We start from the raw sequence: 27,891 nt of genomic DNA on the forward strand, positions 1-27,891 counted from the left end.
GATTATTTGTGGAAGTTATGAAATATTTCAGAATATCCTAAAATAAATTATGGAGGTCCTGAAATATTTCAGTAGACCTCAATGATTTATGGATACCCTGAATTCGAGTTTTGGAGGTCCTGAAATATTTCGGGATCTCCTTATATACAATAATGTTTTACTAAATACACGCCTCATATAATCATGCTTAGGTTTATTTGAATATTTTGGGAACCAGGAAAAAGAAGATATCCATGTGTTTGCGAAAACCATATGTTTTCGACCGTTTAGGTGTTTTATCAGAACAAGTGTTGACAGAGCTGAATGTATGATGGTAAGGGTTTCGCCAAACTTGGTTGTCAAGAAATCAAGACAAATGTATAACAGATCATGCAATCCATGAAATAACACATAATTTGTCAGTGCCTGTGTAAATAATTCAGTAGAATTATTATTTAATTGTTAAACTCTTAACATGCATGTTGTTGAATTCAGAAATTATCATAGAATAAACTGTTTTGTTGTTAATATACTTTCAGTGGCTCAGTTTTTATTAACATTCATTATATGCTATAATGTCAGGCATTTTGTAAAATGTCTTAATTTGTCCAGGCATTTATTGAATGCCTGAACAAAAATAGTCAATTTGTTAAATTCCTAGATCTCACAGGCATTGTATAAAATGCCTCAAATTTTCAAGCATTTTCTAAAATGCCTTAATTTAAAAATGCCTGTAGCATAACACAAGGTACGGAGTATTGGCAGTTCCTGTGTACCAAACGTTGAAGGGCTCTATTTTAAGGGAGATATTTATGTTTACAATTTTCCCACTGTAATCTTAAAAAATCTTTTTTTCTTAGACCTTCCTCGTATAAACAAAAAGAGACGTGGGCATACCTCAGTTTTGTTCCACTCTATTACTTTTAATAATATTAAAATTCAGTTGATCTACGATTCAATGTAGCAGCATTGTTAATATTCCCCTAAAATTATATTTGCTCCTTTATCAACCACTATAATACAAATAATGTATCTGTGTACATACATATCTTTTAATAGTCTCATTTATATGTGCTCCTGAACGAGTTACTACAAAGTTACTTTCAAGACAAAATAAAATCCAAATACATTTTAGTTACAGTTCCAAGAGATATAAAGAGTTATCATACTGTTTCCATTGTGAGGCGGAAAATCGATACATTTCCATAATAAAAATAATTATTTTTTAATTTATTTTTTATTCAATAGCCATTAATGACCTAGTATTGAAAAGGGACTTAAAATCAGTAAATATTCTATAGATTGAGCCACTTAATCCCTTCCCAGTACAATAATATTCTTAATATATGTACCTGTAAATTAAATCAGAGGGTAATAATATCCCTTTATACTGGGTTTTAAGGGATTAAAATATATTATTGAAATTACCAAGTTCTTTATACATTCATTCTACATTGGATACGCAGTTTCTGGTTTGTTCTCTGTATCACATTGATACGTTTCTCTAAAAATGGATGATATACTACATATTTTACATTGATGCATTTTATTGTGGATTCACATTCTTCCGTTCTTTCAGCACAATGTACCTGTAACGAAAATAATAGTTTAATCCGAATTTTAAAAAAATGTGTTCTGGAGGAGTGCCTATTACCAAGTAATTCTTTAAAATGTGTGTTTGTGTGAGAAGAAATATCAACTTGCAATGTTCTTTCAAAATTTGATATCATCCTGGAGTCGTTTCGATTTTACATGAATATTTTGGATCAGATGGATACAAACGCTGAAACATCGGACGATGAGCTTGATATTAAAAGTATCAAAAGTAAAAAATCTGGTAAAAAGCGCGAAAAGAAAAAGGAAAAGAATGAAAAGAAAAAGGAAAACATGAGTGACAAAGATAATACAGATAAAGTAGAACGGAGGAATTCGATGAACAAATCATTTGTAACTTTTGGGGGTAGGTCCATTTGAGTTATCTTTCTTACTTCGTAATAATAACATGGACGGTACCAATTTAACTGCACCATATGCACATTTCGACACCAAATGTCTTTTTGGTGATGCTCGAGGCCAAAATATTTAATTTGAAATCCAAACCTTATTCCAAAAAATAAAGCTTATACACCAAATAGGACGAAAAAGGTATAACCAAAACCGTGTGTATATATTATACTTTACTAGCTCATCGGTGTTCAGAAAAAATAACAAGTTATAATTGCAATAACACATGTAAACAGAGAATGCTGATTATTTTTGTAAAATTCTGGCCCTAATTTCAAAAGCAAGGATAATAAATTTTCCCAAAAAAATCAACTGCTTAACATTTTGTAGACTATAATCGTTTACCTTTACAAATTGTGACTTGGATGGAGAGTTGTTTCATTGGCACTCCGGAATACCACATCTTATTATTTCTATTAACAACTCGGATAGGTTTAAATACGCTCGGTCACTACCAGTAGTATTGTTTTATTAACTTTGCACGCAAGGTAAGGAATCAGAGCTTAGCATGAGGTATACATATTCCTAAATCTAAAATAAGTTCTAAAATTTTGTAACAGCAAATTTTGATAACACAATATTCGTATTTCCATGCCAGTATTTGGTTTTGGCTACTGAGCTACAAATGAATTCCCTTGATTTTCCGGGCCCTAAAAAACCCACTTGAATTCCAATGTCTGCTATAAAAATCCACAAACTGTACTGTACTTCTTGTGTATGCATTCCAGTGGCTTATGACTAACTGAAGAGGGTGGGAGGATGCAAACTTCGGAAATTGACAAGAAAAAAACATTTTTGTTGTATCAACTACGGCAAATACATCTAATGTCTGAGGGGGTGGGGGGGGAAGCATCATAATTATTTTTCTACCTGTTCATATGAAGTATTTTAATGTCCTGTGAGTAAGTGCTTCGCCGGGTACTGGTATGATTTAAACGATACAGTCTGAAAAAATCTCAGTGTATTAACAAAGTGATTTTAATAAAACTTGGGTTGAAAGGTTTAAACAAAAAGCTCCATGACCTTAAACTGCTTGCCTTTCTGTTTAGTGTAATTAGTCTTTATAAAATCAAGGAAATGGGGTATGATTGCCAATGAGACAACTATCCACCAAAGTTCAAACGAAGGGGATGTTAGCAATCAAAGACAATCGTACGGCCTTCAAAAATGACAAAAGCTCATACACGGTATAGTCGGCTATAAAAGGTCCCGAAATGAAAAATGTGAAACAATTCAATTGAGAAAACTAACGGCCTAATTTATAACAAATCAATTTACGAAAAACGAATATGACAGACCTGAACCAGGAACTATTAACTAACGTCAATATATTATGTCCCAGCATGAACCAACGACAACCACTGAAATACACATAAAGAACGTAGCGGGGTTAAACATGATTGAAGGCGCCAACCCACTCTTAACAGCACAGGCACTTGTCTCAGAATTCCCCCCCCCCCTATATACCTTAATATATATTAAGGTATATAGGTAAATTTTTTTCTGAGACAAGTGCCTGTGCTTAACAGTGGTGTTAATTAATAGGGCACAACACAACGGAACCGTCACTATGCAATACAATGAACGAAAAGCAAATATGAGAAACATCAATAGACGACAACCACTCGATTACAGACTCCTGACTTGGAACAGGCACATATAGAATGTTTTAACTCCTAGTATATTAATATCACATTAGATTTCACGAGAAAGTTAACTCGCCTATTTTTTTAATCAAAATAAATTAATGAAATTTCAATTTTGTTTGTATGATATCTTATCTTGGATACTTTCTATAAGTTATTTAGTAATTATGTGTCTAACCTGAGAAATATATATAAGTATACTATTCCTAGGTCTTACTACACCAATTTAAGATTGAAATTATATTTTGTATTACCCGCGGTTTCAAAAGAATGAATCGGCGTCGTTGACAAGGTGATTGTTTACATACAAATGTCATTCGTCTCTTATTAAAAATCCGCAGCTAAATAGATCTATTTACAATTTAAAAATATTTTCCCTTGTTCTCCATTTTCACAGCTTCACCTAATAATCGATCACGTATTATATATAATGTCACAATATTCCGAAATTCAGTTATAAATTTAATCATGTTGTAAAATATACTAGATTAACTATTTACAATATATTGGGGTATCCAGTGGGTAACCGTGGCAGTTTGAATAAGGGTAAAAGACGATACATGATTGATATATCATAATTGTAGCATGATCAAAAACACGTCATTGAAATAGACGTGAATACTCGATATTGTATGTTTTTGTGTTGGTTGTTATATCTCAAAATGGTAATTTTTGAATGTGTATGTGTATTAAATAAATAAATAAATAAATAAATAAATAAATAAATAAATCAATAAATAAATAAATCAATAAATCAATCATAAATAAATAAATAAATAAATAAATAAATAAATAAATAAAATATATAAATAAATAAATAAATAACCATTTCGAAATGCATTTCCATTATGATATTTTTCTGTCTGCAGAACTTCCATTTCACGTATATTCAATAAAAAAATGGTAATTTTTGAATGTGTATGTGTATTAAATAAATAAATAAATAAATAAATCATAAATAAATAAATAAATAAATAAATAAATAAATAAATAAATAAATAAATAAATAAATAAATAAATAAATAAATAAAATATATAAATAAATAAATAAATAACCATTTCGAAATGCATTTCCATTATGATATTTTTCTGTCTGCAGAACTTCCATTTCACGTATATTCAATAAAAAAATGCACTACGAAACTATGAGCTATGCTTGATATTTTGACTGATATGTAGAAAATGATACTGAAAAAACGGTTAAGATCAAAATAAGCTTTCCGACGTCAAAAATGATGTACTATCTCCAATTGTGAACTTTCCCTTTCTGTGTAGCAACATTCATCAGCACGGTCACCTGCCGGATTCTGTCGTGGAAAGGAAAACTATATCTCCCAGTTGATACAATATTCAAAGGCTAGTGTAACCGATACAATGATTTCATTGAAAGAGTGTTGATACTTACTTTTGAGAAGCTATCTAAATCCAGGATCCCAAATGGTAACGATGCAGTCAGGAACAGTGTCTTCGTCGAGGTCCGCGTTCCAAACCCGGAAGCCTGGAACGCGGACCTCAACGAAGACATACAATTTATGATATACCTTGGAATCTACATATCTTCAAATTGGCACTGGCAACGTAGTCCAAATAATATTTACTGTGAAGCTTTAAAAATTACTACAACGTATAGCCTTGCAAGACGTCATAATTAATCAGACTATGGCAAATGGTGAAATATTCTTAAAAGATCTTAAAACGTCCTATGTAGAAATCACTGATATAGAATTACTTTTCTAAATGAAAATGTGTCTAAACCATGTAAGGATAAAAATGTAAAATAATTTAAATATTTTAATATGATAACTTTCGAGTTAAATTCTGCAATACTCCTGTCTTTGGCCTCTTTTAAGCCATTGCTCAAGGATACCGGTAATGGCGGTTGTAAAATGAAATACACGTTTGTTGGATTGTAAATAAAGTGACGAAAACTATGGATTTACAGAAGGGATGTGTAAAGTTGTGATGTATTCAGAGAAAGGCCTTAATAATTGCCAAGAGGCTTGTTCATTTTTGAATTGTGGATGACTTTCCGTACTCTTCGAATGAACCTTTTACTTCAAAGTGAGTGCTCATTTTAGGTTGTATACATGTAGGTTGAAAAAAGCCGGAATTTTACAAAATTGTAAATTGTGAGTTAGAACCAGACAAACTTTTTTAAAAATATGTGTTCTAAACATTTTTTTTCACTCCAAATACCTCTGTCTGACTTTATGATTGTTACAGTTTTAATTCAAGTCATTTATTGAAGTTACCAGGTTTCCATAAATAAATTATAAAGTAAAATCACAAAAATACTGAACTCCGAGGAAAATTCAAAAAGGAAAGTCCCTAATCAAATGGCAAAATCAAAAGCTCAAACACATCCAACGAATGGATAACAAGTGTCATATAAAGCCGCCTATACTATCCAACAGAGTGAAAAAATCAAGGGTGGTAATCTGACAAATTTGAATTAATATTGCGATCAGGATGCTTTGAAACTCGTTTGAAGTAAATCTTAAAATCCCACAGTACATTCACAGTAATACTGTATTCCAATACTTGGAAGATTTTCATACAAGAGAATGTTAATTTTTTTTTAAATTGTGTCTGATTTTATGGAGTATGCAACTGGTGTGCCCCGTCTGAATCTGGTCCTTCCAATCAAGTTTATTATTATTTTTACCAAATACAATGGGCAAGCAGCTCAAGAGGAATTCAGATCATTCACTGCTGGAAGATTAAATGAATTTGAACTACAAAATTTGTATCAGGAATTCATACATTTGAACCTTAACATTAAAGAAACAAAATGGTTTTAATCTATTTAAGATAGAAATCTCTATAAAAGAACACAGGATTCAAGAAAATGTCAGTTAAAACTTCTAATTTGCTGGACTACATCTTTGTGATACTTTTAATTGACATTTATTTATTGTCTTCTACTGTTTTTTTTTTGCCCACTAAAATTCTGTCAGCTCAAAAAGATTTTCAGGTTCTCAATAAGCATGATAAGCTTTCAATTAATTCATTAGTCAATATTGATGCTGATGTACTGTTATTTTTATGCCCATTATATGACAGAAGGGGGGCATAATGTTTTCCAGTCTTTGCAGTTACCTGTCCATCAGTTAGTTTGTCTTGTTTCAGGTTCAAGTTTTGTGGTGTTAGGTAGTATAACATGAAATTAATCATGATCACTTCTACAGAACCTCTGTGCATTATGATGTGAACTTTAAAAAAAAAAGTTTTAACATGTTTAACCTGCGCCCAGTTTTAAACCTGTTTTTGCAATTTATTGATGAGGATAAAGATTTGGGTTAAGATAGTTTATCATGAAATTGTGGTCACATTAGCTTGAAACTTAGAACTTTTGTCAAATGTACAAATGTATGTTGATTATGATGAAAAAAATCTGTGCCACCTTATCAGTGATTAGGGTTTTGACTCAGATTTAAGTCATTGGTCAGGTAAAGTTTGTGTGTAAGGTAGGTTCAAGTTTTGGTTTAGAGGTATAGTTAACTAATAAGTTGTGGTCCAAACTGGCAAGACTTCCTTTTAACACCCCCCCCCCCCACACACACACACACACATGTATGTCTATGCTTATTCTGTTAACAAAAGGGGACCTAATAATGAAGACAAAGAGGTACATTAGTGGTGTTTATCATCTTAAAGTCATCTTTCGTATCTTATTCAACTGTTTTTATGCAGATGAGATGAACATTTGATCATTTATTGGTCCACACTATGTATATACTATGATAATGCGGTGTGATTTGAATTTTCCTAAGAAATTTTGCTCAAATCGTTGTAGATGTGGTCTTACATTATACTAAATTTCTCTGAAACTACTGAACTGATTGTGGCAAAACTTAACAGTAATGCTTGAAATAACCAGTATTTCTAACTGAAAAAATCACATTCAGTTTATTCTGCAAAAAAAGTCTTCTTTAAAGGAGCCAGTGTACAGATACATTTTTTTGTAATTGCAGCTGTAAAATGTAAGACTAATGATGTCAGCAAGTTCAAAGTCAAAAGTCAAAAAGTTTATTTCTCTACTAGTAGTTGATGAACAAAATTCACAAATAACATACACTCTGAAATGCTTTTGAACCAACTTCATGTACAAACACAATATTATGCAATAAATTTAAGACAAACATACAATATTTGTACAATTCAATACAAGACATGCCTATGTTTAAAAAGTTCCTGTTAAATGATTATCTTATGAATTGATATGTCGTCTGTGACTGCAGATCTAGAGAGCATTGGTTTTAAGTCCATGAAAAATCTAATGTCCAATCAAAAAGTTAGTCATTCATATTTTGTTGGTTAAAATGTATGAAATTGACGGTTTAAGACTTTTATCTCTGGACCATCTACCCATTTTAGAACCACAGAAGAAAATCTAAATATTGATAGGATGGCTGATTTAAAGATAGATGGATTTATGTTAAAAGTTCTCTGAAACCTAAACAGTTGAGTCATTGATGTAAAAAGGTGTAGAAGCATAAAAAGCTGCTTATTTTTATGACCAAAAGGGACCCAATAAGGATAGCCGGTCAACTTTGCTTGAGGCAGTTGTTTCAAGTGTTATTTGTCATGCTACATGTAGGTCAAATGTACAAACCTGCTGTTTCCATTCTCTATTCTAAAGTAACACCAGTCTGCAGTCCAGGAAGACATGGCTCTTAATCAACCAGTAGCCCTTTGTCCAAAATGTGAATTGCTTGTAGAGAAGCAACAAATACCAATTTTCAAGTCTTGGGGTGATCAGGCCTGTTTTCAAACCATACCCATGACCTTTCACAATCTAGGCAAACACAATACACATGTACATTTTTACCTCCCAAAGAATGAAGTCCAGTGTTCTCCCCAGGGCCTTTTCGGTCATAGTAATGTGATGCAGTAATTATTTGCTATCTAAAATTAGTTTCTTATAGATAGTGTTATGGATGTGATGCTATAGTTTCTAGAAACAAGATGGTATTTCATAATTTCCTCTTTACCAGGATGATATAAGAAATTTCTGAAGAGAACACTGAAGTCCATTCTTATAGAAGTATAGATTGATTGGCTGTGTTTATTTTCAGTGTTGTAGTATAGAAATTCAAATTTCTTTGCCAAGGGTATATTTATTTAAAAATCAGTAGCCTGCAAAAGACAACTTTTGAAAAAAAATATTTTTACTGAACATGATACACATGTAGATAATTTAGTGTAAGATACCAAATAATTCTATCTTAAAGATTACACAGGGTACATTCAGTAGTATTCAGATTCTTCATGATGATTTCTGCATTTGTTTCAAACACTTTTGAAGTGAATTTTTACTTTACCTGTTTAAGCACCCATTCAGCCATTGGAACTTATACCCTGAATACAAGTAAACATTCTTATGTTGTGCTGTACATGTTACACCACTGTCCAAGGTAAGGGGAGAGTTGAGCGCTCACAAACATGTTTAACCCTGCCACATTTTTTATGTACCTGTCCCAAGTCAGGAGCCTGTATGTAGTTCAGTGGTCGTCGTCGGTTCATGTCTGTCATATTTGTTTTTTTCGTAAATTGTTTTGTTATAAATTAGGTCATTAGTTTTCTCAATTGAATTGTTTCATAGTTTTCATTTCAGGGCCTTTTATAGCATTCTATATGGTATGGGTTTTTCTCGTTGTTGAAGGCCGTACGATTGCCTATAATTGCTTATATCCACTTTATTTGAACTTTGGTGGATGGTTGTTTCATTGGCAATCATACCTCATCTCTTTATTTTTATATTAACTGTTAAGGCACCATCAGAGCTAACATGTTACATTGTACCGTCGGTATATACTGAGTACATGTAGTTAGTTTGTTACTCTTCTACTGGTCAATGACTTGATTCATGTCTAGCTAGTGAACCATGTTAGGGCTTCATACAACTCCATATCAAAATTTGGGGGTTTGGGTTAGCAAATACTTGAATCCATGGCTTAATCTTCATCAAAACATGGTTGGGTATTCAGTTGCCTGCTATTTACAAATGTGCACAAGCTGTAGAAAGCAACACTTAAAATGTAATGAACAAATCTGTTTAAAAGAGAGGTGAAAGATAACAAAGGGATAATCAAACTCATGAGGTGAAACTGACAATGCCATGGCAAAAAAAGGAAAAAACAATCAAAAGACAACGGTATTCAAACCACAACAAAGAAAAACAAAATAGACTTAACAACATGAACCCCAACAAAAATTAGGGGGAATTTCAGGTGTCCAGAAGTGTAAGCAGATCCTGATCCACATGTGCCTGTCATGTACGTAGTGTTGCTCATTTAAGTACAAACCCTGTGTTAAGTGGATTAATCTGGAATCCTGAATTTTTCTGTCATGTTTTTGGCAATATTTTTAAAAGGAAACAGATTTTTTGACTGGTACAAGAAGGTATAATTTGAAATGTGCAAAAATGAAACTAAAAGGAACTGAAAAAATGTTATACTTATGCATGATTTTACATGTACAATGTATAGTGTCTTAAAGTGATTACATAAATTCAGCGATCCATATTACAGGCTTATTCAGAGCATTTACCACACCTTGAACATGTTATATTTATGTAATGTTTTTTTTTCTTTTTTACCACATTTCAAATACAATTTAATAAGCTTATAACCATAACCATAGTTTCTTCTTAAAAAGAGCAATATGTATGATTTCATAGTCAGCAATAGTTATATATTCAATATAATGCATTTATCAACAATCCTATATGAAAAATCATCTTCATTTAAAACATCTTTTCATCGTGTCCTCCCATCTTCTTTGATAACTGTTTGATATTGTTTTGACCAAAACTCTCCTCTTTTTTTCCTTTTTCTTTATTTACAATCATGACTGAGTGAGAACTGAAATTTGCTGCTACAAGGCATGTCTGATGTGTCCAGGACAGAGGACATAGTAAGGAATGCATACAAAATACCGACTTGTTACCAGAAATTTGTTTTTTTGTTTTGTGGAAAAACACATTGTAAAACAAATGGTAAAAATGAGTTACAGTGATTTAACTGGGTCAGTTACATTGAGAAACCAAGTATTTATTGTGGATAACCTTAATATCAATTTAGAACAGTAATTTTATGGAAATTTTCTTTTCAGAGTATCGAATCCTTGGAAAAAAGGGTGAAGGTACATTTTCTGAAGTTTTAAAATGTCAACATATAAAAGATGGTACTTACTGGGCCTGCAAGAAGATGAAACAAACATACGAAAGGTAAAAAATGCCTTTCTATCATACTAAATTTGATACAGAGGTTTGAAAAAATATTCTTAAAAAGATTTGTGGTATGAGATTTTTAATTAAATATGATCTTGAGGCATGTTAAAATATACATGTATTATTATCTTGTAAAAAGTGAAAGTCATTAAGGACAGGTCAATATCTTATACATTAGTTGAATATTGCCCTTTGATACAAAGAAATATCACTGATCCGACTCTATCGTTAGGTTCAAAAGTATAAACATATTACACTGAGGATATCTTAGATACTAATCAATTGTCTTTGTCAAGCCAAAATACTTTCAATCAATTATCAATTAGTATTTTAAAAGAATATGTTTTATTCATAATACCATGAAAATTGGCAAGTTTTAGTAGTTGGTTATATCCTATTACTTAAAATTAATTTGAATTTAAACTGAAACAAACATGTATAGACAACTATTTGTATGTTAATGTGTTGATTTTTGTTTACATTTAGATCAGTAAATATTTTGTTAATATTTATTCATGGGGTGGCATTAGTCCAAAAATACCTTTCCTCTTTACAATAAATACATGGCCTTTAGTCTACAATGATCCCACCAGCAGACTATTATTACAATTAAGTCTTTTGATTATTTTTATGTACTAAATGCCTAATTGTTAATCAGATATTCTTACTTGTACATGTACCTCAATAAAGTTCAAATCAATAAAATCTATATTTAATAATTATTATAAAAGAATTAATTTGTTATTTGTGCAAAGTTTTTGTCTCATATAATTAGACATATCAGCTCTTTTTATATGACCGCTAAAAATGTTTTGGGATCGTATAATGGTATGATGTCGTCGTCGTCTACGTCGTCTGCATCGTCGTCCGAAGACACATTGTTTTCCGGACAATAACTTTAGTTTAAGTTAATGGATCTCTATGAAATTTTTTAAGAAGGTTCAATACCACAAAAGGAAAATTGGGATTGATTTTGGGGATGATGGTCCCAACCGTTTAGGAATTAGGGGCCCAAAACAAACATTTTTCTAGTTTCAGGATAATAACTTGTGTATAAGTATTTCGATTGCTCTGAAATTGTACAACATTGTTTAATACCTACAAGTAGAAGGTTGGGATTCATATTAGGGGTTATGGGGCAAACAGTTTAGGAATTAAGGGCCTAAAAGGGGTCAAAAACAACAATTTTTGTAGTTTCCAGACAATAACTTGTGTGTAAGTGTATGGATCTCTCTAATATTGTACCATAAGGTTCCATATTAGGGGTTTCCAATATTTTTAAGGAATTCATATTTTTTTCAAAAATTTTCAAATTTCAAATTTTGTAAAAGTTTCAAGAAGTAATCTTCAATTGCACAGTATCGCGCAATAGATTTGTAAGATCTTTTACCACATTTATTTTGTGTCAGAAACCTATATTATGTCAAAAATTTGATCACAATCAAAATTCAGACAGTATCAAGCTTGAATATTATATCCAAATTTGCCCCAACTGTTCAGGGTTCGACCTCTGCGGTCGTATCAGGCTGCGCTCAGCGAAGCATTTTATTGATCATAGAAACAGCACAGAAAACCCCTCTTCCCATTAATGGAATAAGAGTTAATTTTATGTGATTGTTCAAGGGCATATCCCTCAATATGTATAAGAGATTTTTTTTTATGAACACAATCAGATGTTGGGTTAATATTGTTGAGATAGCACCCTAAATATATGTGAAATACACCAAAAAGACATCTTTGAGTTCTTATAAACAAAGTAGACTTATAGAAATGTAATTGTTTTATTCTAATACCGTTACATGTGATTTTGTTAAGGATGTTCACTCCTCTGTTTCAAAATAACAAGCTTTTTAAAAGACTGTTATAAATTGATAGTACACTATGTATTTAAATAATGGAACTGAAAAAATAAAAAAAAAAGAAAGGTCAGTGTCATAAGATTTTTCTTGCATATAACATTGGCACCTTTTTTCTTTCAAAAACTATGAAAAAATAACAAGGATTTTATAAGATTTTCAAAAATGACTTTTAAAACTATATGTAATAAAATTGTGAAAAGAAAGTAGGGATTAGCAGCAAAAATTTTATTGGTACTACATGTATATGGATAAAAATATCCCACAAAAAGTCAAAAACAAGAGTAACAAACATCCTAAAGGCTGAATTTTAGTTGAACACAAAACAAGACAATTAGTCAGACATATTCTCAAAGTCCATTTAAAAAACCCTTAAAGATTATTTAAAGAAATATTAAAGGAGATGACCCTGTGGTATTATTGCTAATGAGTCAACTATCAACTTTTAGACCAACGGACAAGGATTTTAAAAATGCTGTTGGGCAATGCCTTCAATAATGAGCAAAACCCATACCCTATAGTAAACTATAAGAAGCACAGACAGGTCAAAATGTAAAACAATTCAAAAGAGAAATACAACTGCCAGATTTATGCTAAAAAAAACAATGAAAAGCAAATAAGGCAGACAGTGAATCTTTGACAACTACTGAATTACCTGCTCCTGAATTTGGACAGGCACATTAAGAATGTGGCAGGGTTAAACATGTTTATGAGAGCTCAACAGTCTCCTTACCTTTGACAGTTGTGTACAAAATCAAACTATAAAAGTAGTTGGAAAAAGTATGCTCACTACATTTTGTGTATATTCCAGGCTAGGAATAATTTTAATCTAAATCAAAATATTCAAGTTTTTTTTCCATTTGGTTATCATGTTGGTATAATTGTAAACAAATAAATATAAAAAGATTAATTTTTATAAAAAGACTTTTATACGTATATGTATATGTATGTATATCTATAATTCCAATCAAGTACAGTTTATTTTCTAAAATTTATCAACTTTACCATTCTTGTTAATGCTAATATTTATATTGCACTCTAAAATGTAGTCCAAGTTTAGTCTGACCCTCACGTTGTCGACAACCCTGATTTTTAATTCAGTATATCTCCTTGAAAATTAACCCAGTTTTTTTCCATGTAATAAGTCATAAAGTTATTACATCTACCATTAAATTTTAATGTATAAGAAATTTTGTTCTGATCTGATATTACTGGTCATTCTTATTAACGAGTAAATGTTAACTTTTGAATATTTATCTTAAATACCAAGCTCATAGCAGTTATCTTTCTGTGGGTCTACTTTGGTCCTTAATCGCTATTGATAGGATTTATTTGCATATACAAATGCATTTAAACTTTTTATAACTTCTCTGTGTAATAAATTTATAAAAACTTATATGCCATTGCCTTCTTACAGCACATTCACATATTTTACTAAAAAAATACTGACATAATTTTGTAAATATATATATAAGATACAAATAATGAAAGTGATAAAAATCCAATTGAAGAAATAAAAAAGAATGAAATATATTGTATCTGTTCAACATGGAAATAATTTCCAGAAGTCCTTCCTGGATCAATATCAATAATTTGTAAAGATATACTTGGTAAATACTACATGTATAGGATAAAAGTTAATTAAGCTAAGCAATGGTAAAAAAGAATCCCTTGCTTCTTATTATGTCTTACATTTGAATAATGCATATACTGTCACAGAGTGTCAAAGAAACATATTGTATATTGATCTGCATTTAAATTATCTTTTCATATTGATGTTAAAATTTTTTTAGATCTATTCAGACTACCGGTATATATCATAAAATACATCTGTGAATAGTGATGTGTTATGTTTGTAAGTAGTGTCACACAGGCTAGATTCTGAATCTGTCTAGACAAAATATCATAGAAAAGAAAAATTGTTCTCATTTTATTTACAGTTTATACTTCTTGTTCCAAAAAGTGTAGGGATAATATAAATAAAGGTTTCATACTGATTTCACAATCCAAGTTTATATACCAGACCATACTTTATAGTATCACAAATTAGAAAGATGTGGTATGATTGCCAATGAGACAACTCTCTACAAGAGACCAAATGATGCAGAAGATTATCAACAAGTTGCTTGGATAATCTGATATGATTGCATATACATGTTCATATGTATATACATTTAGTAAATGAAATATAGGGGCCTCGGTGGCCGAGTGGTCTAAGTAGTTACTACTGTAATCACTAGCCAGTCAACACTGAGGTTGTGAGTTCGAACCCCGCTCGTGCAGGTGCACTGGACTCCAATCTTAATTGACTAGGATTGTCAGTTTTCCTATCGAAGGTCAGTGGTTTTCTCCGGGCACTCCGGCTTCCTCCACCAATAAAAACTGGCCGCCACGAAATAGCCCAAAAGCGGTGCTTAAAAGTGGCGTTAAAACACCAAAAAATCAAAATCAAATAAATGAAATAAAAAGATATTCAAGAATATATACATCTCAGGTTCAGGACTTTGAATTATAATGTGAACATTCCTTTCATAGTTTTATAACAGAAGTCTGGTAAATCTTTACAATAATTGAAATTTTATAGGGATAATGGATGAGGCTGCAAATTTATATATATAGATATATATAAAAAAAAAAATACCACAGACTTTTTCTTTAAACAGAGGACCTTTAAATAACTGACATAATGAAACCTCTACTACAGTTATTTTAAATTTGAATTAATGGAATTATGTGTCATAGTATAGTAAGCAGCTGTTACATGAAGGAATAAAAACTCAAAAGCGATTATTCACCAATTTTTTTCCTACAAAATCCACAAGAAGTACCAAAACTATTTCTATAGTGTATTGGTTCACTTATACTATTACCTCAATATATATATATTGCCAAAGACTTCATGGGTGTGTTTTTTAAAGAATTGATTTAAGATTATGGTTGATTGAAATATTGAGGACATGTACAGAATAACAAAACTAAAAATAAATAAAGTTTGATTGAATACTGAGAGTTTTCACCCATATACTTCATGGTATATTTTTCCAGCACATGATAAAACCCAGTTTTTTTGCAACATATGTCTTATTTATGTAAAAATATTCTTTCTGTCAATTTTTTTTTTGATTCACCCCAATAGCAGGATTAAAAGATTTTGGAAAGGAACATGTAGAGATTATTTGATAGATATGCAGAAATTTGGCCACCTAACTTCAAGTGAAACATGCACATATAGTTTAGTTCATTTGTATTTAAAATCAAAATGACTTTTTATTGATCAGATATATTTTTTGATGTACCTATATTTATAGGTATCTCAAGGTAAATATCTTGTCATTGTTTATTTTGTACTTACAGTATTGAACAAGTAAACAATTTAAGAGAAATCCAAGCCATGAGGAGACTAAGTCCCCATTCCAATATCCTGGAACTTCAGGAGGTCATATTGTAAGTATTTAATTTGTAGAACAGGTGATCTATGTAATTTGACAAAACAAGAGAAAAAATTGTGATATTTGAGTGTTCAAAATAAAATATATAGAATAAACTCAAATTGCTTATAGGTATATGGTTTGAAGGTAATCTATATACTGACCATAATTGACATTAACACTTCTATAACAGTCATGTAGGCTTCTCAAAGGACCTCTAGGTGACCTTAAAACCACCTAATGGTCTCCTTTTAGGCAATTAGTAGTTGAAAAGTCTGGAATGACCATTATCTGTTTGAATTTTTTTCTGCAATTTATTTTGTGATATTTAGGGCTTGAAAGTGCTGTATAACTCCTTTTTCAGTACTAAGCATCTTCAGTTGTCGAGTTGTACTTTGCTACCAAAATATAATTTTTGGTAAGTTTTATAACATATTCATAGGAACATAGAAGATAATATGTCCATTGTCCTTGAACTCATTTTTAATGGTTCAGCAGCTGCTTGAAAAAATAATTCCAAAGTTTTCTTATGTGAAGAACTCACTTATTGTGAGTAATAGGATAAATAGATTTGGTATATATGGGATCCTTGCAAGGTCTACATGTCCGTCAGATAGGGTTACCTGACCTCTACCTCACTTCATGGATCATTAATCAAGTTTAAGTTTTTGTTGTCTAGAACGTATCTCATATACTATAGGCAAAAAGTCAACTATATTTGGTGTGTGGAATGATTGTTAGGTGTACATATCCAACTGGCAATGATTCTCCATTCTAATAAAATGGAGAGTGAGCATGTAGCTGTTTTAAAACATTAAAATACAGAATTCAGTTCTAGTTCAGTACGTGCTGATGCGGCGTAAAGCAATCAACAATCAATCAATCAATCTAGTTCAGTACTGTCATATGAATGATGTGCAGATCAGCATTATTATACTTGTAATGTGGAAAACAATGGTGAAACTGCATGAAGAAATATTTTCATATGATTAATTGTATGTTTAAACAGTATGCATTCTATAGTAACTATCATCTGACAGTTTGGGTGTTTGTTACATATTTAGGTTTAATGTTTCTACATATTCTAAAGGCATTTATTACAACATGACATTGTAATTGTTCAAACAATGGTGTAAATGTGGCGACTGAATTTTTTGTTTGCACATATTCTTTATCAGTCAATCTCATCATTTTTTATTGTTTGACCATTTATCAGTTTAATGAATTGTTAAAAGGTAGACATGCTTAAAATTTTAGAATCCAATCATTTATCTATGTTTAGCTTGTATTGTTAAGTTTAAATGTCTATATTCTGGTTATGTTTACATGTATATGTGTTTTACATCACAGAGGTTTGTAGGAAATGTGCTGCTTCCTTATAGCCAGCTGATATAGACTTAATTCCAATTTCAATCTATTTAAATATCTACATCAGAGGGAAAGATTTAATTACAGTTATTTACAAATCTTCAGTGTTCTCCCCAAAAATTTCATATAGCGTCTTTCTAGAAATTATAGCATCACATCAATAACACATTGTACAAATGTATAAGAACATTATTTCAGATAGCATAACATTCAAGTCATATTTAGCATCACATTACATTGCTAAAAGGCCCTGGGGTGAACACTGATCTTCCAATATATATGTATTCTAAGTCTAAAGTATATATTATAATTTATTAGGAAATAATACTCAAAATTGACAACAACACTTCAAATGGTCTGCAATTTTATTTGCTATGGTCTACATGTTTCACCTCCGCTTCAGGGACTCTATCGAAATGATTCACACAGGCGTTGGTTCACCAAACGGAGTTTAATTTATTAGGAAATGTTCAAAGGCTATTGGTTTCAGAACCAGAAATAAAAATTCTGAATAGACTGCTTTATGAATTTTACAAGTCCCTTATTAACTGACTGTATTTATTTTACTCTTTTGAGTTTAACAGATGATATAAAAGTACTAGTCATGATAAAAAATGTATACAAAAAAAGTAGTTCAACTTATATGTAATTTAATTTTCTGTTACAGTGACAAGAAGTCAGGAACATTAGTGCTTATATGTGAATTAATGGATATGAATATATATGAATTAATTAGAGGTAAGTTAATCAATTATGCTATTCTGTTATATTATTCCTTAAGCCAAAAATGTATATCAAAGTTTGTTTATTTCATAAGAACAAAATTGAAAAAAATAAAACATACAATGTTTAAAACAGATTTTCTAGAGAACACACTTAAACTAGACCTAGTATGAAAATTTTAGTCAAGACACTGGCAATGATGGGTATTATTAGGTTTATGATTATAGTTTAGTTTTAGTGGAAGCCATTCATGTTAAGTCCACAATGGTTTTAATAAATTCTGTCACAAATTTAATACAATTACTTAGCAGCAACAACAACTGAAACTCTGGTGAAAATAGTACTTTATAGGTTAGAAACCCTCATAATGTGAAGGTTGGATGGGACAAATATTTTTATTGCCTCCTCAATAAACTAATTTTGCAGTTGAAATCATTAAACTACAGTAGTTGTAATGTTTACTGAAAAGGACCCAAAATCTGTGTGTTGACTCTATAAGCTATGACTTGTCTTCAAACATTTTTTTTAAGTTAACCTCATAATTACAGGTTTTAGGCAAATCTGTTTCTCATACACACAATATCAAAAGACCTCCTTGTTTATGTAGATTTGTTTTAGCAACACAGCAGACTGCCTTTATGAAACAGGGCATTTCTGTAGTATATGTCTTAAGGACACATTATCATGTTTCTATAAATTATCCTTTAGTCAGCAAATTCAAAACTAAGCAGAAGATTTTATTCAATGTTTAAATGATGGACCAACATATTCATGAGTATACACAAAAATGAAGCATCCATGATGATAAGAAACAGGTAAAAAGTGTCTTTCCTGCTTGCTGAAGAAGTAAGGGTCACCAACCTATATCATGGATTTCTCTGAGGGGGCATTAAGTGTTACCCTTGTCCTTCCTTACGTATGTACGTACTTCCCAAAATTGGTTTCCATTCTCTAACTTTAGTTTGCCTCAACCATATGTTATGAAACTTATACACAATACTAAGTACCACAAAACACAGATCAAGTTCGAATTTTGGTAGTGTCACTTTTACCGTTCTTGAGTTATGCCCCTATATAACGTTATATGCAAGCGGGGGCATCATCTGTGTCCCATGGACAAATTCTCCATTTGTTTGTTTTCAGAAAGGCTCCTAGCTTGTGACAGGCATGCAAAGATGTCTAACAGAAGTAAATAATTATGCCCTAAACCCAAAAACCAAACCTTCCCCAACCCCAGCCCCATTCCCTGAATATGGATTTTGGTCATTGTCTGGACAGAAATCAATTGTTTTCTTAAACAGCAGTATTTTATATATTTTTCTCTCACAGTTTGAGATTCTTCACTTATGGTGATCTAGGGGAGTATTGTGAAAAATCCCAGGTGTATTTCATGTTTACATATTTTTAAAATATCACTTCTTCAGATTTGTTTTAGAATCAGACCATAGTTTGAAAAATACTCAGTCTTTGAACCAAAACTGTATTTGAAAATTAAATTTACAAGAATTATTTATTGAAAAGACACGGTTAATCAGTTAGTTCATAAAAACTAATGAGAAAGCAAACCAGCTCATTGTATTTAGTTTACTTATAGGTCTGAAAATAATCTGTATATTTGAAGTGCTGTTTCAATAATTGAAAGAAAAAAGAAATATTTTATACTTTAGTTTATGCATACAGGTATATCTTTTCATACCAAGTTTTTAACAAAAAGGTATTCTGAATACAAGTTAAATAATTATAATTATTCCAATATATGTAAATACTGATTGCTCAATAAAAATTTGATTTGTAGAGACTAGCCAACGTGACTTGAATAAAACATCCTGTTCCGCTCTTAACATTGTGTCTGCTTATGCCAAAGTTTTTTCAGTACATTTTTCAGTTTTTAGACTGTGTGTTCACCCCTCATAGACAGAATTTACCTTTTTGAAAAGTTCTGGATCTGCTGCTCATGTTTACAAGATGTATTAAAGTTTCATCTAATTTCAATTATTGATTCACTAGTTAACAAGATGTTTAATTTTTATATTTGATTTCTGATTGTAAAGAATCAATCTAAACTAAGATTCAGTAGCTATTTTGAACATTTAAATTCATAATAAATGACTTGTATGATAAACAGCCTCAATTATTAAAAAAAGTATGTAGCAACACATCGTTGTAAACATCCCTGTAGGAAGCAACAGATTGTTTTGTTAATTGATTTATAAGTGATGTTTCAATTATGTATCATAATTGGTCCAAAGTTTACATTCAGATCAATACCACTTTATCAATTATATAGAGGACCAAAATTTATAAATATAGAGTTTATTGTATGCTTGAAGAGTACTGATACATTGTACATACCATAAAAAGGTATGCTTATAATCCATTTTCCATCAGAAAGTTGGGACCTCAAACAAGTCATAATTACTATATACAGCTATCATTATTAATTTATGCAATAAATAATGAACATCATTTTTTAAGATGACAGTTTTTCGAGTTTTATTTACAAAGAAATTGTGGAAATAAATTCAAAAACAAGCGCAACAAATGATGTTATTTTCCTCATGAACTAAGGTACATGTTCAGGTGTTCCCTAATATTAACAAATGATTTTAAATGGAAAGATACATTTATGTTTTCCTTGGATGTACAAAAATCTTAATTTACAGTCTAAAAGTCAGTTTAAATATTATAGTAACCAAAGTTGTCCATACAATTAACATAGGTAATATGTTTTGAGTCAGTTAAAGATTATGATATCCTCCAACTTTTAAAAAAACAAAAGACTGTGAAAATCTGTTCGAGTTTAAGACATGTTCTTTTCAAGAAGGGTTCCTCCAGGTTGAAATTTACTCAACAGGGGCTGAAAAATGTGTCCTAAAAATCCATGATGCCTGTAGAAATTAAAATTCTGCTTTATTAGGATGTGAAAAAATACTGAGTTGTGTTCTCTAGAAAATCAATTGGCTATGATTTATCAGTTGAGAAGTTCAAGATGTTTTTTAAAACAAATAAGTGTTTTATTTATTTGAATGTTACTGATGTAATACTTAAATTTGACATTTTCAGGAAAAAGACATTATTTACCTGAACGAAAAGTTAAACATTATATGTATCAATTGTTAAAGTCAGTTGAACATATGCATAGGTAAAGTACACCAAACAAATGATTTCACAATTTTATATGAAAAACCTTGTACTTTTATACAAATCATTCTTCACATCAAAAGATCATGCCTTCATTTGGTTTTCAAAATAGTTTAATTCTCCATTCAGTATAAAAGAATGTTATTGGTATCTTCTAGTGATTCTAGATTTTGATTATATAGTTTAAATGCATATTTGTACATCTGTACTTGAAAATTTAGCAGAAAATTTTGTTAAAAATATGTTGAAAATATTGAAAGGATGGTTTGTGTACAAGTATATTGTTGCTAGTTTCTTTAGCACACTTTGAACACACTTCTGTATCTCTGAACACATGTATTCTTTATCAAGTAGCATGTGTTTGACCTCACTCTGTTCATCTTATTTCGTGAACAAAATGAATATTATTTTTCTTACTTTATTCCATTCATATACCTGTAATACACTGAAGCTATTTTTCACTGTTAGAAAACATTCTTGTATTTGTTTTGGTTATCTATTCAGTAGATGTCATTTTTATATGATTAAAGGTACATTTGAATAAACAAAAAAATTCTCTTTCATTTCTATTCAGATGTAACATTTTTCAGCATAATAAAGTTTTAAGGATTTTAAATAGTGGGAATAAAGACTTAGTTTGGATTATTGTTGTTAACTTTATGATTGAATTCACAGTAACCTTATTACTTTTTATGTTTTAAAAATCATGTATTGACATATTGAAATTAAACATTCATTTGAGAACTCCTTCAGTTTGAATAAATTCAGAATGTTTTGATAAATAATTGATTGCATTTTAAGTTTAAATACATGAAGTGTAACTGTTACTGCAAATTGAAATTAAAATTACCATAATGTGTACTTTTTCATGGTGTTCATTTTGAGGCCCTAAGGACACATTCCAGATTTAAAAGAATACATACATGTATGAATGGTACTAGCACTTACAAAAATTTAAATACATTTTTTATACCTTTTACTTTATTGTACATCTGAATATTATGAAAGTGGCATATCTTTGTCATTTGTTAATGCTAGGTGTGGGAATTTAACTCTTTAAAGAATAAGTAGTATGGCTGGAACTGTACCTCCAAACTAGATGTTGTGGCAAAGCACACTATACACATGTCAAAAATTGATCTGTGAATTTGATACTGTCAGCTGCTTTCAAGTTTTAAGCATTCAATTTTAGATTAAAAGCTAAAAGCAGGATCTATAAAAGTTTCTTTGGAAAAAGGTACTGGGTTAGATGAAAAAGTAGTTAGAAAATAGAAAATGTATAAGTAATGAATATAACAAACATGGAATCAATATGTAAATCACCAGAGTTCCTGAATTTAAAACCTGCAAATGTAAGATCAATATGATTATATCATGTTTAAGATCTATTAAATGGTAGTAATATGGTCTGCATACCTAAACAATAGCTGTTAGTTAAATTAATCCATTCATGAAGATTTTATGTTTGAGGAAAGCTGTTAAGTTATTCCAAAATGTTTCAACAGCAGAAATCAAGTTTGTGTTGAATTTTCTTTGAGTAAAAAGAAACAAAAAATAATTGCACAAAAACGTTAAGTGAGAAGAAATCGGTATTGGATATGATAGTTTTATAGTTAGCAAATTCCTAAATATTCAGAATTTTTTCAGAAAATTAATTGAATAGTAAGTCCATAGATTCCCAAACTTTAGAAGTAAACAGATTACATGACTATATAATATCTATGAAGAACACTTCTATGAAATATCTATGAAAAATGTTAGGAATTGAGACAGAAAAATAGTTTTATTTAAAGTCATTGTACTCTAGAATAAGGCATGAAATATGACAGAAATCCAATGTATATTGGGAACAGAATTTCATTCACAACTGTCTGTTTCCATTCATTATCACTGCATTGTTATAATTTAAATTTGTTTTCAGTAGATTTGCATGACTAGAGCTGAACTGATGTTTTAGAAAATCATTTCATTCATAAATTGATTACTTGAGATTGAGATGGCTTCTGAAGCATTCGTATATATTTATTTTTCTTAAAAAAAAATATAAAAATAAAGCTGTCATCTCTTTTATTTATGCTACCTGAAATTAAAATCCTCTTTAATTATATTGGACACATATTTATGTTGACATGGATAATTTATTCAATGATTTAATTGTTTTGAGTATTTAGAACATAGTTCAGTTTTAGTGTATTGTGTGAATATGATACTCTGCACATTAGCTAGAATGTTTTAGTTTAAGTTTGATATCTTCTTTAGTTAGCCTGTTTGCACATATCTTTTCTTTTTGCACAGACAAGCAGCACTATATGCCTGAATCTGTTGTTAAAAATTACATGTATCAACTGCTAAGATCTGTAGCTCATATGCATAGGTATGTAGTATTCATCTATACAATTCAGAAATTAGATTGAAAAGTTTTGTATCTAAAACTCTTCTTCCTAGTACAACTTTACTGCAAATGATCAGTTTTATGCAGATTGTTTAAATTTGATATGTTGGAAAAACAGTTATATGTGTTCGGATCTAACTATTCAGTTGATTCAGCATCAACATTTATATATATGCTAAATAGCAAATAAACAAGAATTTATCATTGTCAAGAAAAGTTGTAAAAGATTAAGGGGGTTTCAATAGTATAAGGTAGAATGGGTTATCTAGTTATTTAATGGTATGAGGAGGATTGCACAGAACAAGAGAGAGAAGATAATTATAGATTGGTGTTTTAGCAGTATTTATGATAATTATAAAGACCAGCTACTTATTTCACCAAAAAACTTACGTGAAAAAAACTTGTTAGTTGTGAATTTTTCTGTATAACTTGCGTTGAATTTTGATCGAAATTTTTTTGTGAAAAATGCCCCAGGGCTCGTTTCACAAAAAATGTTACAATTTTTTTTTTAGATTATTGTAAATTATACTGAAATGTTTATGACTTACTGGTACTTTTTCCCTTAAGATTTTTTGTGAAATGAGTCTATGATCAATTAAATAAAAAGATTGTAAGGAGAATTATGATGTCTTAATAATTTAATTCATGTTAATTTATAACATAGTTAAGTTAACTTATGTAATTTTTTTGTATTAATTTTAAAAAATGCAAGTCATTCTAAAGGAAGATAATGTTGTCAAACTAAAGTCAAATGTTATGGTGGCCTTCACTTATCGTTCATAGAGGTTAAGTTGAAATATTGTTACAGTTTATGCCATTTATAGAAAACATAAGTGTTTGATTATCTCAAATTATCACTCTCAAGTGGGAATTTAATCGCTTGTTGATACATAGTAATGGTCCAATCTTCATAATAAATTTTATCATTGTTCAAAATGATTTTTATCAAACTGTTTCACAAAAGGCAAAACAAGCAAATGGTAAACTTTAAATCAAATACATTGTTGCAATGGTAAAATGTTTAATGGTGATTTTTAATTTCTTGAATGAAGATTATTAGATAGGAATAGACAATGTTACTGGGGTATATCAGTTAGTATGAACAGAATGGAAAACATAATGTTTTTATATAACAAACCTTTGTTATATTGACAGTCATGGAAAATGAAATTGTGCTTATATTTTTTAAATCAACAAATTTTCAATTTTCCTTTGGCAAATGTAATTTAAGTCATGATTTTTTCATTTGAATTTTATTTCCATAGATCATTTTTCCCCTTAGGAATCGGGCAGCCAGCTAATTAGCCTTCTGCTTTCTACTTTTCTGGCAATCATACAAGTAATAAATAAAGAGGAGGGAGGCAAAATGATAAGGGATTTTGTTTTTCAACTTCAATATTTATGCATACAGTAGACAGGAAGTGGTTTACAAATCTTCTGTTTTCCTACTGAAGGTCAGTGGTTCACTCTGAGCACTTTGGCTTCCTCCACCAATAAAAACTGACCGCCACGAAATAGCACAACAGTGCTGAAAGCGGTGTTAAACAAAAATCAATCAAATTTTTAATGGTAAAATATGGTCTATTTTATTAGTTTGTCATGTACAGTACAATAAGGGGTGAACTGTTTTTATGCCCCCGCCGTAGCGGAGGGGGCATTAAGTTTTACCCTTGTCTGTCTGTACGTACGTCCGTCCATATGTCCCAAAATTGGTTTCCGTTCTCTAACTTGAGTTTGCCTCAACCAAATGTTATGAAACTTATACACAATGCTTATTACCACAAAACACAGAGCAAGTTTGAATTTTGGTGGCGTCACTTTAACTGTTCTAGAGTTATGCCCCTTTATAAATGGAAAAATTGCAAAATTTTTAGTTTCTGTTCTCTAACTTAAGTTTGCCTCAACCAAATGTTATGAAACTTATACAAAATGCTTATTACCACAAAACACAGAGGAAGTTTGAATTTTGGTGGTGTCACTTTAACCGTTCTAGAGTTATGCCCCTTTATAAATGGAAAAATTGCAAAATATTTATTTTCTTCTAAATATCAAGTAATTCTTAAAATTGGAGTTATCTTCCTTTGTACATGATTATAGTTGAATCAACTACAATCAATGCTTTATACAATGCAATGTTTAATTTTGACTTCCACTGATAGATCAAGTTGAATTTGGGTAGTGTCACTTTAACCATTCCATTATTGAGTTATGCCCCTTTATAAATCGAAAGATTGCAAAATTTTTAGGTTCCATTCTGTAACTTAAGTTTGCCCCAACCAAACATTAAGAAACCTATACACAATATTCATTACCACATAACTATGATCAAGTACAAATTTTTTGTTTCCGTTTTCTAACTTTAGTTTGCCTCAACCAAATGTTATGAAACTTATACACAATGCTTATTACTACATAATACAGATTAAGTACGAAATTTGGTGGCAACACTTTTACCATTCTTGAGTTATGTCCCTTTATAAACATAAAAATTGCTGAATTTTTTAGTTTGTCTAAACCAAATGTTAATGTTATAAAACTTATACACAACCGTTCTAGAGAAATGCGTGTTTACAAATAGAAAAATTGCCAAATTTTTAGTTTCTGTTCTCTGCTTAAGTTAGCCTCAACCAAATGTTATGAGACTTACTTACAATGCTTATTACCACAAAACTCAGATCAAGTTCAAATTTGGGTAGCGTTACTTTTACCGTTCTTCAGTTATGTCCCTTTATAACTATATGATATGCAAGCGGGGGCATCATCAGTGTCCACATGTGGACACTATCCACATTTATTCAGACATGGTTCTACCATAAATTCTTTCCAATAGAAAAAAATCTAGCAGAGTAAAAAAAGTTTACTCCTTTGAACAGAGTAATTTTATAAGTTTTTTTTTGACAAAAAAAATGTGAGTTTATCATCTATCAATTACTGCACATTGCCTTTGTTTATCAAATAATCATGTAATATTTGATCTTTTTCAGGCACGGTATATTTCACAGAGATGTTAAACCTGAAAACATATTAATTAAAGTAAGAACGATTTATCATTTAGGATTGTTTTTTAGTTCTATGTTTAGGTACAACTGTTAATTAAAATGGAAATAACAATTAATCAGCCAATATACGATGTCATAGAAATGGTTAGGGTTTGTAATAGTTTATTAATCAATAGAACTTCAAAGTGAATTAAAAACTTAGGGTTGAATTAGGAGAACTGATTATATAAGGAATGTACTCTTCTGACCAATGTGTTAACATATTAAAGTTTAAGGTCTATAATTTAAAAGAGACAACTTGATAGAATAATACATTAAAATCCAGCATTTTTAAGTTGACACTTATATTGATGTCATTGGTAACAACAAAATATATTTTTTCATTGGTTTTAACATTTAACCTGGTAATCCATTCCAATATTTCCAATATTTGCTGTTGCAAAAGAAATATTCAAATGATAACTTTAGTATACTCAAAAACAGTACAAACACATCAGTGGTTCTGTGGAAGTCTGCTCATCTGTAGTTTGGTATGTTGTTGGTTGGATCTCATTACTGTTCTAATCAGACTCTGTTTGATAAAGTCATAATCAAAAGACCTTTGGGAGGAAAAAAAGTTTCTTGCCTTCTATTGGAATAATTTTATATTTTCTCTGGAGCTTGATAATATTGAGGCATAGAATGTAAGCAATTTTATATTTGATGTGCAGCTTCTTCATGTTTGGAAAGTTTGAAATCAATTGCATGCAGCAACACAGGTCCAGACCATGTATTGGTCGTGTCTTATATAAGTATTGGTATTTGCTCCTTTTCCTTAGCATGCAATTAAGAGTAACAGCAAAGACTGGCTGACTTTGAATCAGAATAATATATCTTAATAGTGGAAATTTTTTTATGACATATCATTCATTACCTTATGCAGGTTTTTGTTGAGCATATGACTTCTGTCGCAGAAAGCTCAACATAGTGATCCGGCAGCGACGGCGGCATTAACTAACTTTTTAAAAGCTTAATATTTCAGAAGGTAGAAGACCTGGATGCTTCATACTTTGTATATAGATGCCTTATGATATGAAGTTTCCCTCTGTCATATGTCCATTGTCCTTGACTTCATTTTCATG

General features: G+C 30.5%; 1 protein-coding gene and 1 long non-coding RNA gene across 3 annotated transcripts in view; one reads left to right on the forward strand and one right to left on the reverse strand.

Annotated features, from left to right (window-relative positions):
• Nucleotides 1-1,197: 1,197 nt before the first annotated feature.
• LOC127732741 (uncharacterized) lies at nucleotides 1,198-5,187 on the reverse strand. The gene is made up of 2 exons (XR_007996413.1): nucleotides 5,035-5,187; nucleotides 1,198-1,568 (listed from the first exon to the last, which is right to left on the reverse strand). It is a non-coding gene; the product is annotated as an uncharacterized LOC127732741 (long non-coding RNA).
• A 292-nt stretch (nucleotides 5,188-5,479) lies between these two features.
• LOC127732718 (MAPK/MAK/MRK overlapping kinase-like) overlaps nucleotides 5,480-27,891 on the forward strand; it is a 46,828-nt gene continuing 24,416 nt past the window's right edge. Inside the window, exons 1-6 of one of the 2 annotated variants that reach the window (XM_052241906.1) lie at nucleotides 5,480-5,690; nucleotides 10,746-10,860; nucleotides 16,074-16,163; nucleotides 18,183-18,253; nucleotides 21,302-21,380; nucleotides 26,756-26,804. In XM_052241906.1, coding sequence (XP_052097866.1) covers nucleotides 5,651-5,690; nucleotides 10,746-10,860; nucleotides 16,074-16,163; nucleotides 18,183-18,253; nucleotides 21,302-21,380; nucleotides 26,756-26,804 — 444 coding nt within the window. In that variant the 5' untranslated portion in view covers nucleotides 5,480-5,650. Of the gene's footprint in view, nucleotides 5,691-10,745; nucleotides 10,861-16,073; nucleotides 16,164-18,182; nucleotides 18,254-21,301; nucleotides 21,381-23,674; nucleotides 23,754-26,755; nucleotides 26,805-27,891 lie in introns of both variants that reach the window. The other variant, XM_052241907.1, reaches the window with a different exon arrangement.

Source organism: Mytilus californianus, unplaced genomic scaffold, assembly GCF_021869535.1.
Source record: "Mytilus californianus isolate M0D057914Y unplaced genomic scaffold, xbMytCali1.0.p SCAF_26, whole genome shotgun sequence".
Taxonomy (NCBI): Eukaryota; Metazoa; Mollusca; class Bivalvia; order Mytilida; family Mytilidae; genus Mytilus; species Mytilus californianus.